The 14,219-nt window shown below is 45.1% G+C and overlaps 1 protein-coding gene across 2 annotated transcripts in view; it reads right to left on the reverse strand.

Annotated features, from left to right (window-relative positions):
- Nucleotides 1–14,219, reverse strand: part of NUSAP1 (nucleolar and spindle associated protein 1) — a 406,214-nt gene that overhangs the window by 279,131 nt on the left and 112,864 nt on the right. For both annotated transcript variants that reach the window (XM_085627119.1, XM_085627118.1), the window contains one exon: nt 1,705–1,817. In XM_085627119.1, coding sequence (XP_085483245.1) covers nt 1,705–1,817 — 113 coding nt within the window. The remainder of the gene's footprint in view (nt 1–1,704; nt 1,818–14,219) is intronic.

Raw genomic sequence — 14,219 nt, forward strand, 5'->3', positions numbered from 1 at the left:
TTATGTCATATAACTTGTGTAAATCCATCACCTACATTTGTGTAGGTAAATACAAGATTGCAGATAAAGATGCACGACCCCCTTTTTTGCTCTCTTTGTTAAAAATATTGAAAAAATGAGACAACACTGTAGTAGGTAAACAAATCGTACAGGTTACAGGCTTTACCTTTTGTAATGAGATATAAATAAGGAAGCAAAACAAAAACATGTTTAAAAATACAAGTGTATGTAAACAGAGAGAGGTCATAGGAAAGACATTGACTTATCAAGTCACATTCCAGTTGAGAAAAATCAAAATAGTTCTCAAATGTTTAACTCTTACGTCTGTTCCTCAAATTAAAAACAGAAATGAAGATTGTTAGTTCGAAGAGAAGAATTTACCTATGGAGTATGTTGAATGGCAAGCATCAGCCTGTCATCCTGATCTAAGTAGGCAACTTTGGTGTACTCAGACTGTTTGAGCAAATATAAGTGCCAGCACCATTGGGGACAATCTATTTATGTGATGACATTTTAAGTGTTAAAAGCCTGTATACATCGATCCCTGATGTAAAAGTACTAGACCATGTATTCATTCATGAGACTGGTGCACTTCTACATGACCAGGTAGCTTCAACTAGTGTCTATAAAGAAAGATTACTTAACCTCACTCTAGAGCTACTTTTATGGGTATCTTTGACAGACTCAAAACCTTAAAACAATGCCGGACTGCTAAGCCAGACCTAGCAAAACAAACTATATTTAAAATTCCCCACATGTTCTTTCACTTCAAAAGCTGTTTTGACAATCAGCTGTCACAATATTTCTTCAGAACAGAGAACTCAACACAAACTGTCTCTAGTGCATCTTCTATAAAAAAAGAAAAACCGGTTGACTGGGTGTTTATATTTCAAATAATAGAAAAAGGAAGAGTTACTTACTGTAATCTAGGCTCTCCTCCAGAGCAGTTTTCATTAAAGTCATAAGTATTGATTTGTTGTCACACCTGCAAGCAATCCCGGTTCACTTTTTCAAATATATCTGTATGTGTGTATGATGGGGCTTATTCTCGAAGGCATTTAAGAGCACTACTTCACATAGTCAGATTACTTTGTGAACTAGTACCTTGATATTTGCATTTCTTTTTCTAACTCTCACATATACACACACAAAGTTTTTCAGTATAAAATCAAATCTCAAATTACATCTTTGTCTTCAGCCCAATAAAACGCTATATTAGCAGAGAATATATATTATTTTTCCAAAGCAGTCACTCAATTTAAAAAGTCACTAACATAATAGTGACAAGGACTTTTTTTTTTGCAGCTGCCTTTGATCATGCCTTGGTGAGCATCATCTTACAACTCAGAGCTGCTTTCTGTGTAGGTTTAGCTGATTAGCTTCTTATTGTCTTGATATATGTAAGTACACATCATGGCACTCTACAGTCATAGAGCAAGACTAACCTATCAAAGGTCTATTAGAAAAGAAAAGGCAATAGAACAATAGAAAATGATGCAACATTCAGCAGACCCAAGTTTCAAATGAAGTTCCACTTACTTGCCCAACCACAATCTGCAAGTCTGAAATAGGAATTCCAGACTTCTAGTATACAAGCTACATATGTAGTTCAAGAGAAGCCTTACCTCCGACAGCTGAAGTTGCACATAGCCCCGGCATACTGAAAATAGGCAGCCCTCTAAGCATTTTTGTTTAGGTGTTTACCTTTATAACTTGATTTGGATTGCTAAGAGCTTCGAGACGCTTCTTGTTTCTCTCTACAAATGTGTCAATTGATTCCATTTTCTTAAAATGTGCTTCATGCAATTTCTTAAAGTCTAAAAAATGAAAAAAAGAAGGTAATTAGAAAGCAGCAAAATGTTTTTAAATGTGAAAATCCGAGGCTAGTAAAACATAAAATACACAGTCTTGTGTTAAATCAGATTGTGGTCCTTGGGCAGTACGAATGGGCACTGAATCGGTGAAGCCAGCAAGTTACGTTGTCATTTGTGATTGCATATTGAACTATGCTTTCGGTTATAAGCAGATACATTCATATAAATAGAAAAATGTATATGACACCACAAGACACCGGTGCATATTAGACAGTGTCATAATTGTTTCTTCTTCTACAGAAGAGTTTATGTCTGCTACTTTAACTCTAAGAAATGTCATGAAAAAAAACTTGCTTGCCTCTCCACAAGACAACTGTGCACATCCGGCAAAGTTAAGTAGTCTGTACACATATGGGTCATATGCATAGGTCTATGTTGAAGTTAATTTATATATATTTATATATTATCTACTGGCGGTCGCCAGTAGATAGTTATAGTTACAACCTAGTTTCCATAGGAAATCTCAAAATTCTATTTTGAATAACTTTGGCGCCGGTTGACGAATCCTCACGAAATTTCCAAAACTAATGGGGCGCTCCGTTCAGCTCCTACCCTGAAAGTCTCGGGGTGATTCGTCAAGCGGGGGCCGAGAAAAAGGGGGGGTCCCAAAACGCGTTTTCCATATGCATTTTTCCATAGGACCTTTAGTCGCAGCTACAGCCCGAACGGCTGAACAGAATTACGTGAAATTTGGCAGAGAGGTAGCCATAAGGTCAAGGAAGTGCCTTTTGCAGGTCTGGTGTAAATCTGTTCAGTATTTCCTGAGAAAATAGCATTTAAAAGCATATCAATATCTATACGCGCGCACCGTGCGCGCACTGTGCGCGCACCCTGCCGTGCGCGAGCGCAATTCTGATTGGTTGTTAGATGTGTGTAAACATTCGAATCGGTCGAAACCAGGAAGTGTCGGCCGCCATTTTGTCTCTCGCAGTCTGAGGGGGTGAAAAAAAAAGGCGGAGAACGGGCAAAGGGGGCAGAGACAGTTCCTGACCCCCTAGCCTTGGTCAGGGGGTCACAGAAGGACCGCCAAGGGCGAAAAAAAATGTATTTTTTTTTTTTTAAATCGCGAGGTGCGCGCACGTAGCGCACGGCGAACCGTGGGCACACCGTGCACCCACAGCGCGCGCACGGTGCGAGAAGCGCACGGTGCGCGCACGGTGAAAAACCTGGAAAAAAAAAATACATACCTTAGCATTTAAAAAACCATACAAATTCACTGAAAAAAACCATAGGTTTCACACACGTTATAGTTACGAATTAGCATTTAAAAAACCTTGCAAATTCACTTAAAAAACCATCGGTTTCACACATGTTATAGTTAGCTGGACATTTCACTCGTAAAAAAACAATGCAATTCCCCCGTTATAGTTAGTGCAGGCAACTATAACTCACGCGACCGCAATCCTCTGCTGATGACGTCAGATATTACATCACTGATGACATATGTGTCTATGAAAAATAAATATTTGTAATATATGTATAGCTAAAGATTAATGGAAGAAGACATGGGTAAATAAGTGTCTAAATACAGTGATGTAATATCTGACGTCATCAGCAGAGGATTGCGGTCGCGTGAGTTATAGTTGCCTGCATTTATACAATAATGCATGTAATAAGAAGCTCAGAAAAAGTGCAACACCTCAAGTAAAGAAAACCAAAATACTTTTAATCCTAAACACAACACTTTATGGCAAAACACGCATTCAGCACTCAAGAGGTTGTCCATTATTAGGTACACTTCTGAGACTCCATAGACAGACTGGTCTTAGACTTTTTATTCCACAGTTAGGACACTGTCTGAGCTCACGGACTACTGGAGCAGCGCGGTCAGCAATCTCAAGCCTGAAGAAGTACGGACTACACTTTTCCTGAAGAATACAAATGAGAATGAAATGCGCATTCAGAAGCTGTCCAGACTCGGCCCACTCAACAACGTATCGGTCCTGGAGTCGGAGCGGATGAAAACAATAAACAGGGACTGTTAGACCTGTCAGCCCTTTGGGTGGTCCCTCCTCATCATTATTTATTTTGTCCCACTTTTTGCCTCAAACCCTGTTTGAATTTTTCCTTTTTGGGAACCACCAGACTTTTTCGTGTTGCTACAGATTCAGGGAGCCATTTTACCTACCCCTGAAACTTCTGTCTGAGGGCCTGGAGCACAAAATGGTGGCCACCTGTGACATCACCAGCATCCACTGGAACCTACCAGCACCTTCCAGAACATTCCAGAAGATTCCAGAACTCTGTGACAGTTGGAGGCGGTTTAGGATGTTGGGAGGTTAAGACAGAGTGTTGGCAGTTGGCACCTGACTGGTGAAGAGAGAGCAGCACAACAGTGAAGGAGGAAGGAGTGAAGCAGCAGGGGTGGAAACTTGTGCCTGGAGTGGGGTCCATAAACCCACCCTTGATACTTGTCCCTACTGATGGATCCCAGCCTGTAGCCCTGTGTGGGAAGAAGCCAGAAAAACTCATCCTAAGGACCTGGACAGCAGGAACAGGCCTTAGAAGCAGAAAGCAGCAAGATCCTGACCTGGAAACTGGTTTCCCTGGAGTCCGGCGTCGAGTAGCCTAAGACCTGGAGCCCGAGGTGGAGAAGCGGCGCTGACTGAAGAAGCAGACGTCGTACCCGGAGCCGCCTGAGGTCGTGAGAGGGCGCCGACGGAGGTCGTGAGGAATACCAAAGGTCGAGGAGGAAGTTAACCGAGGTCGAGTGAGCGGCGTCATCGGAGGAGTGAAGTCCGCCCTCCGGAGTCGTCGGAGACCGAGGTGAAGTGTACCGGAGGTCGGGAGTGAGGATCGCACCCCGGAGTCGCCGGAAGTCGACATCGAGGCCAGGCCGGCCGACGTCATCGAAGCCGAGAGCGCCATCGGACCGGAGCCGCCCGAAGTCGACATCGAGTAGAGACTGCCCGACGCCGTCGAATCGGAGGTCGAGATCGAACCGAGGCCGCCGACATCGGACCGGAACCGCTTACCGGCGTCGTCAAAGAACTGACATTGTGCCGAGGCCGCCGAGATCGAACCGGAACCGCCTCACGGCATCGACACGACTCCAGCGGCGTCGGAGCATCAGAAAAAGGGCAGTAAGTGGAGTAGAGGGCGCCTAAGGCCCTGTGGAGACCTGAGAGACTGCTCTAAGGGGCTAGGGAGGTGCTGGAACCAACCTGACTGTGCCAGGGGTGAATTGGGACTAACCTAGAGAGGTTGTGTGGAGAGAGAAAGCCAGGGCACTGGTACTCCCCCCTTGATCTACCTCAGTTTAGGCCTCAGCCTTGTCCCAGCCAGGGAGTAGAACCCCTCAAGCCTTCCACAACCCTACAAGCTGTGCCTGGGCCAAATCAGCCCTTAAGAATTGAAAAGTGATCTGATTACATGAGTGTTGCTGTATACTTTTAATTATTTATTGGGGGCACTGTATTTATTGAGTTTTTACATATTTATTGCTTCACTATATTTATTGGTCTACAGGACTTGTTGGTGTACAATATTTATTGGTTCAGTATTTATTGCCTCAGAATATTTAATTGCCTGTATTACCTGCACTTATATTTATGTCCCTTGTATTTATGATCATCCCTATTTATTGAATCTTCAGACAATATTTATCTGACCTGCACTATTTAAAATTTGTATATTGTGATTGACTTATTTATTTTCCCAATCAGCAACTAAGAGAAAAAGATAAAGAAAGTTATTTTCATAATTTTTACGGTGTAGAGTCGTTTTTGGAACGGATGCACGCATGGTTATTGTTTGGGTATGTTGTATGCTTAGCACGGAGCCTGTTTCCTGACCACTCGAGCCAAGCTACCACAGTGTGTCCGGAAGACCACCACCACCCCTTCTAGTGTGGGAGTGGTTTTCCAACAGGGACTTTTCATAGAGCAACAAACAGTAGCCGCTTCCTCACTTACATACGGTGCCCTATGCAGATAAAGGTCTTTTAGATTTTCATCCAGCTGTGAAATGTTTAATCTGTGTGAACACTTGCACGGGGCAGTTTATCTTCGTGTGTATCTTTTCCGCATAGTTGTGTAATGCCCTCTGCAAGGACCTTTCAGTAGAATACATAGGGATAATGGTAAACAACCAAAGAAGTCTTCTTGAATAAAAATTACTGTAGACAGAAACTAAGTAAATACAGTTTATTACAATGAAATACAGTGTTCAGTTGATTTGTACGTAGAGCTAGAAGCTCACTCACCTTACTGGTTGGTAAAATAGAAACAAAAGCAATATTTCACATGAGACCCTGCAAGTCCAACTTATGCACAGTTTAAACAAGCATTGGCATAGCCAAATGGTCTCACTTTTGGGACCTTGTAAGTATTTAGTTTTGCAGCACAATATCCTTGGTGCAACAACATCAGCTGTTGCATGGCTAAACCTTGTACCTTATAAGTGTTTAGCCATGCAACAGTTGATGTTGTTGCACCAAGGATATTGTGCTGCATAACTAAATACTTGCAAGGTCCCAAAGGCAAGATCTATTGGCAATGCCAATGTTTGTTTTAAATGGATTTTCTCTCTGCCGGTTTATGTTATGTAGGCCTGTATAATGCTCTCTTGTAGCCTTAACTGATGGAATGAGCTTTGCATGTGTTGGTTAAACTGTTGCGCTTTCAAACATTTTGATGCATGTGGGATAATGGGCTGCAGATCGCTCAATTAATTTTAAGATATTTTAATTTATATACCATTTTTTATTTGCTTTAGGTTGGTGTTCTGTGTTTGCTGTATTGATTTAATTAATTGCTATTTATTGTAGATTTTTATGATATTTGTAATTGCTTATGTCAATGAATTGAATAATGTACAATATTTTTGTAAGAATGCATTTCTTGGAAATAAAGAGTCTGATCTGATTATACATGTGTGCATTCATATATAGTAAACATATATTCCTGTTCTGCAGAGGCCACCCTCTTCACTGACTATAAAGATGGTTCTATATTTTGAATGAGGCAATACAAATTGCACAGAAAGGTATACTTTGCAAAAGTCTATGAAATTTGTTGCAGCTTCACAAAAGGTTGCAATCTTTGTCACGTCACTATGAAAATCATGAAATGTGGGGAAATATAGGTCATCAGCACGTCCCGTAGTGGTTGCAGGCAGCAAAGAAGACACGGGCACAGACCAGGCAACGTGCAAGTAGCAGCTTTATAGGCAGGTAACTGAGTTGCATTACGTTAGGAGTCACGAGATGCGTGTTTTTTACGGTGAACGTGAAATATAATGACAGTGCAAACTGATTAACGATCAATCACGACAATGCCCCAAATCGTGGATAGATATCCGATGCCGAAACCGGAGCGGTTCCGAGGACAGTGAAAGAAGTAAAGAAATTAGAGTGGCGGCGCAGTGGGGGAATAAAAATGTGAAGGAGACGAGTGAACTAGCCTATGTTCGCATTAAAGTGACGAGCGTGGGAGCTAAGCGCCATAAAGACTGAGATGTGGGTGCGATCTCAATGAAAGATAGGGCTTATGGCTTAATCACAGCGCAGTGCTGGTTAAGGGAATCCCATAGGTAAAGCACAGTGGCTTGCATGGAGACGCTGACGCGCAATGTAACCCCACAAAATCGTCCCAACTGTATGTAGTCCAAACGGAAACCCCAACAGTAGACGGGGAAACTAGTGTGAAAACAGCTAAGCAGGGGTGGAGAAAGTTAATACAACTGGACGCTAAATTGTAACAAATTAATGAATTAAATAAAAAACGGGCACTGTGCAACAAGTTACCGTATAGTGAAAAAGATCTTAGAGTGCTTAATGGTGTAACTTTATATACAGTGATTATATGCCAAATGAGACGACAAGAAACACACAACAAGCACCAGAAAATGTCTACTGTCTGAGGCGGCATTTGCTTATTCGGAAGTGAATTGCTCTTTGAAGAATTCACATCAGATGCTTCTGAAGTTAAGAATAACAAGCTAACGAGGAGGGAGGGGGAGAAGGGAGGGGGGAGAAGGGAGAGCAGACGGCAAGGGGGTGGAGGAGGCTTAATGACCCATGACAGAAAGGCAGATGACGGCTGCGGGCGTGCACGTTCACGTGCACTCAAGCTTTAGGCCACCAAAAGCCTCTGGTGGCACTGTTAAAAGCCACTTACTAAATGTCTCATGCGCTGTCTCAGGCGATACCTAAAAATGGCATTTGTTTGAAATAAACACAATACTGGGTCTCTTGGTACTAAAGATTAACTACATCAAACAGAATACAGACAACAAAGTGATTTAGCCTAGGAAGAGTACAGCGGGAAAGCAGCAATGATTCTTACATAGTTTGTTACATTGCTCCTTTCACATTTATAAAGAATCTAATCCCAAACCGTCCTCTAATAGCTGCCACACTTTGTGAGCACTGGGTATCTTACATGAAAGTCTTCATGTGGGGTAACACGAAGAAGATTTCTGGAATTTGGGCTCTTTTAACAATAAAATAGGTGAATAAATCAAGCAATCATGAAGTTCATTTTTTTACCACATGAAGCCAGGGCAACTGGCTAGTGTTCATGTCACATGGTCACTATGTCGCACCAACAATGGGGGTCAGAACCAGTGGGAATCAGTTGCTTATATCAGCAAAAGGATGGGGGGTAGGCTAACAAAGGCGGCAGGTCTTTGAAGCTTTCTCTTCGAGGACCCTGCCCATCCTGGGGAGGAGGCATGACACCTCTGTCCAGGATGTGCTTTTCCCCCTCGGACCCAGAGAGAGGAGTGCTCTCTACCCAGGGCTCCAGAAACCTGTCTGGAGGTGGCAGATGGCTGGGAGCCAGTCAGGAGCCACACCAGAGTTAGTCGTTTTTCAGGGGGCATCTCGAAGATGCTCTCGGTGTACATTTTTTATTAAATTCAACACTGGCATCAGTGTGGGTGTAATGTGCTGGGAAGTTTGATAGCAAACTTACCAGACTTCAGTAAAGACATCATGGAGCTGTGGAGTTTGTGTTGATTAACTCTCAGCCCATGTATTCAAAATGGCTCCACTGAACTTACAATGTCTGTGCATGGCATTGGCACTTTAGGAGCACATTCCTTATGCAACTATGCCCTCAACTGTGGTAAGGTGCACCCTGCCTTTAGGGCTATGAGGCCTGCTAAAGGGGGGACTTACCGATGCCACAGGCAGTGTTGGGGGGGGGGGGGGGCATGTCACACAGGGATGTGTGCCATGTCGACTCTTTAGTGTGGTATGCGCCAAAACACCCTGTCCAGCAGCATCCAGGGTCATTGTAGTTTTTTTCTTTTGGGCAGGTCCACTATCCACAGGAGATTGGAGTCTTTTTCGAAGGCTGCAATCCTTGTAGGGTTTCAGATGTTGCTGGCTGCAGGACAGGTCGGAGATTCGCTGAAACTGGAAACAGGCCGGCAGGGCTGGTGCCAAGGCAGTCATTGTCTTCAGTCTTCTCTGCAGGGATGTCTTCTTGCTTAAGTTGCCGCAGATCTAGCTTCTAGGTCAGAGGTAGTCAGATAAATACTAGATTTAGGGGCGTTTTAGGGGAGTAGCAGGTCGGGCAAATGGGCACCTTACCTGGGGTGACTACACCCTCTATTATGCCTTTTTCCTTGGCAGGGGGCATGGACCACGCCCAGATTGGAGGAGTTCCCCCATCTTCAAGATGGCAGACTGAAAAATGTACCTCACCTCACCTCCCCCACCTCAGGGGTGGAGTTGCCAGGAGGTGAGCAAACCTATTCTCCTCTAAGTTTTCCCACCACCCAAAGTGAGGAAGTAAACTGGGCATTGCCATCTGATGCTAGCAGCAGAGGCTAGAGGGGAGACGGGACGGTCGCATTACAAAGCGCCTTTTAATGGTGCCGGTCAGACACTACAACAGGATTGGGAGGATTTCAGGGGACACCTCTGAGGTGCCCTCTGAGTACATTGTACAATAAATCCCACACTGGCATCAGTATGGATTTATTGAGAGGGGTAATTTGGTACCAAACACTCCTGTGTTCAATGAAGCCATAATGGTGCTGTGAAACTTGAGTTGTCCAGTTTCCATCCCATGTACTCTGTGTGGGTTCACTAGCACTTACAATATTAAGAAATGCACCTTAGTATTGAAGGGTCATATCTACTCATGCTGATCTGCCCTCACCTGTGGTATAGTGCACCCTGTCTTATGGCTGTGAGGTCTGCTAGACAGGTGACTTACCTATACGATCAAACAAACAAAACAAGTTACTTACCTTGGAGAACGCTTTTTCTGGTGGATACAGTATCTGCATGTGGAAAAAGTGTTACTGAAGGGAAGTAACTTGTTCATCTGATGGATACTTCTGCCTGTGGAATCCTCACCTTTTGAATTGAATCCCCAAGCCGTACATCTCCCAGAAGAGGGTGTCCACCTGCCTATACCTTAAAATCTTGCAGAACAGAACGTGCAAAATGGCTGACCCTTTTAACCTCTGAATCCAAGCAGTAATGCTTCGCAAAGGTGTAGAGGGAGGCCCATGTTGCTGCCTTACAAGTGTGAACAAGAGGAACACCTCTAGCCCAAGCAGAAGACTTGGCTCTGGTGGAATAAGCTCTAATACATTCAGGAAGTTCCTTCTAGGCCAAGGCGTAACAGATCTTGATGCACAAGATGATCCACCTGGAGAATGTTCGCTTATGGACAGCCTTGCCTTTCAATCGTCCAACGTAGCCCACGAAGAGCTGATCGTCCAGTCTTATATCCCTGGTTCTGTCCAGGTAGAAGCTGACCGCCCTCTTAGGATCCAGACGATGAAGTCACTCTTCCTCCTTGGAAGGGGGAGGGGGAGGATAGAAGGTAGGTAAAGTAATAGATTGTCCTAAATGAAAAGGAGTGACCACCTTAGGCAGGAAAGCAGCCCTGGTCCTGAAAACCATATTTTCTGCATGAATGGTCAAGAACAGAGGTTTAGAACTAAGAGCCTGAAGCTCACTTACCCTTCTGACAGGAGTAATGTCCATCAGAAAAACTGTCAAAAGAAAGAAGCCTCAAAGGACAGCAATGAAGCGGTTCAAAAGGAGAACCCATCAAAAAAATAAGTACCAAATTCAAATCCCACTGAGGCATAATGAAGGAAGTGGGAGGAAACTTATTGGTGATGCCCTTAATGAACCTCATAACGGGAGACTTAAATAAAGATGGCTGGTCTGCCAAAAAGAGGAAAGCCGACAAATAACCTTTAACTGTAGCCATAGCACAACCTTGCAGGGCCAAGGAAAGTGTGAATCCCAAAACGTCAGATAAATGGGCTTTTAAGGTATCAACAGCTCTCTCTCCACACCATTTCACAAACTTGGACCACCTGGAGGAATAAAAAGATTTGGTGGAATTTCTCCTGGAAGATAAAATAACATCCACCACATACGATGAGAAAGAACTCAGGTTGCCCCATTCAATCTCCAGGTGTGAAGGTCTGGAGGTGGGGGTATAGAACCAGTGCCTGCGAGAGGAGGTCTGCACTGAAAAGGAGACTGAGCGGTGGGTACGATGAGGAAGTAGATTTGTGTACCACACCCTTCTTGGCCAATCTGGAGCGATCAAAGTGACTTGGGTCCGGTCTTGGCGAATCTTCCTCAGAACTCGAGGAATCAAAAGGTATCGGAGGAAACACGTAATGGAGTTGCGAGCCCCAATCCAATTGAAACACGTCCCACAATGCTCCCTGCATCAGATACTGAAGGCTGCAGAATAACGGACAGTGCGCGTTCTCCCGAGTGGTAAAAAGGTCCACCCGAGGAAACCCCCACATCTTGAAGATGAGATGGACCACCTCCGGATAAAGATGCCACTCGTGATCGGTCGAGTAATGCCGACAGACTATCCGCACACACACAGCACCCCAGCCAGATGATTGTCAATTACACAAATCTGATGGCCCTGAGCCCAGGACCAGCGTCACAGAGCCTCTCTGCAGAGACTATACGACCCTACCCCTCCTGTTTGTTTATGTACCACATCACGGTAGTGGTGTAAGACAGGACTTGAACCGACTGACCGCGAAGGGAGGGAAGGAAGGCCTTGAGAGCCAAACGTATTGCCTTGTAAAGAAATCTTTCCTCTGGAGTCCAAAGTCCTTTGACCTCCAGATCCCCCAGATGAGCACCCCACCCCAGTGGAGGCATCCGTGATCACTGTGGCCATCGGTGGAGGAGGTTGAAAGGGCTTTCCTTGAGATAGGTTGCCCTGCACACTCCACCAACAGTCCCGCTGCAGTGTCTCTGTAGATCCTGACCTTCTCCCCGAGATCTCCATTGTGCTGATACCATTGCTTCCGAAAGCACCACTGGAGTGCCCTCATGCACCAGCATGCATGGCCGACCAACAGAATGCAGGAAGCAAATAGACCAAGCAGGCGTAGGACCTTCAGGACTGTAACAACCGCTCCTTTGTGAAATAAAGGAATAATTTCCTGAGTGTCGAGAATCCTCTGCGGTGGCTGAAAAGCCCGACAAACAGTAGTGACCAGTATTGCCCCTATGAACAGGCTGCGCTGGGAGGGTACCAGGTGAGATTTGGGCATATTTATCGAGAAACTCAAGTTGAACAACAACTGTGTTGTTGCATGCAAGTGGCGCAACACCATTTCTGGAGACTTCGCCTTGAGCAGCCAGTCGTCCAGATAGGGGAAAACAGGAATCCCCCGAACTTCTGAGATATGCTGCCACTACGTGAAGACCCGTGGTGCGGAAGTGAGACCGAACGGGAGGACCACAAATTGGTAGTGTTGGGATCCCACCGTAAAGAGGAGATACTTCCGATGAGACTTCAGGATGGGAAGATGAATACCCATCCTGCAAATCGATCGACATCATCCAGTCTTCCTGTTGCAGTGCCAGTAGAACCTGAGCCAAGGTCATCATTTTGAACTTTTCCTGCCTGAGGTAAAAATTCAAAACCCTGAGGTCCAGGATCGGTCTGAGACGACCGTCCTTCTTGGGAATCAGGAAATAACGGGAGTAAAATCCCTGACCCCTTTGCTGCTCTGGAACCACCTCTATCGCACCTTTCTGTAGTAAGGTAAGAACCTCCAGCTGTAGAACCAACAAATGGTCCTCTGAACACCAATCTTGGCGAGGAGGGTAAGTAGGTGGAAACTCTAGAAAAGGGAGGGTATACGCCTTCTCCACAAGATTCAAAACCCAACGGTCCGAAGTAACCGATTTCCAATCTTGTAGAAAATGAGACACCCGCCCCCCTACAGGACCACCATGCTCCAAGATGGGGGATCTAGAGCTGCTTTCCCGTGGTACCAGTGGTGGGGAACAGGAGAGGAGGAGGAGGAATTAGACTGTTGCCTGGAAGGTTCTCGAAGACAGCCTCTACCTCTGTACAACCGGTAGAGAGGATTCTGCTGCTGCTGTTGTTGCAGAGGCTGTCAGCCACGAACGGAAGCCGCCTTTCCAAAAACTCGATACCTCTTGTAGCCATAGCCCCTGGGCTGGGACTGCAGGCCCAAGGATCTTGCAGTGTCCTTGAACCGCTGCAGCGCAGAGTCCGCCTTGGAACCAAACAACCTTGACCCATCAAATGGTAGACCCAGTAAAGTAGCCTGAACATCTGGCAAGAAACCCTGATGATCTAAGCCAGGCATGTTTTCTTGTAGCAACCGAAGAACCCATTACTCGAGCAACCGAGTCTGCAGTATCCAGACCCGACTGGATAACCCGACGGGCAGCGGCTTGCAAATCTGAGCGCCTCAAGAAAATGAACACGATCATCCTCAGGAAGCTAAGGAGCCAAATGCTTGACAAAGTCCATCAGAGCATGAATATACCTCCCCAGCAAGCACGTGTCGTTTGTAGACTTCAGAGCCATACTTGGCGAGGAAACACCTTTTTGGACAACTGCTCTAGTTTTTTAGCATCTCTATCCCCCAGGGTGGTAGGAAAGGATCCAGATGACTCCTTGGAGCAAGAAGCCTGGACCACCAAGCTTTCCGGAGACAGATGGGGCGAAAGGAAAACTGGATCACCTGGAGCAGGTCTATTTCTCCTTGCCACTGATCTTGAAACTGCAGTGGCAGACAGGAGTGTCTGCCACACTTACATGATTGGCTCTGTCAATGCCTCATTTAAAGGCAACAGAGGTTCACTTGAAGAGGAAGAAGAATGAAGCACTGCAGTTACAATATTAGATTTTACCTCAGCTGAGGGCAACTGAAGGTCCAGCAACTCAGCTGCTTTTCTGATGACTGTGAGAAAGTGCCATCTTTCTTGCATGGTATGCCCCCAACTTTTTGCTGAATTGCTGATGTACTTTGACTGAGTGTGCCCTGGGCTCCTGTCAATCAGGTACCCAGGGCCTATGTTCCTTCCCTAAAACTGTGTTGAACCCTAAACCCAATTGGCATTTC

Source organism: Triturus cristatus, chromosome 9, assembly GCF_964204655.1.
Source record: "Triturus cristatus chromosome 9, aTriCri1.1, whole genome shotgun sequence".
Taxonomy (NCBI): Eukaryota; Metazoa; Chordata; class Amphibia; order Caudata; family Salamandridae; genus Triturus; species Triturus cristatus.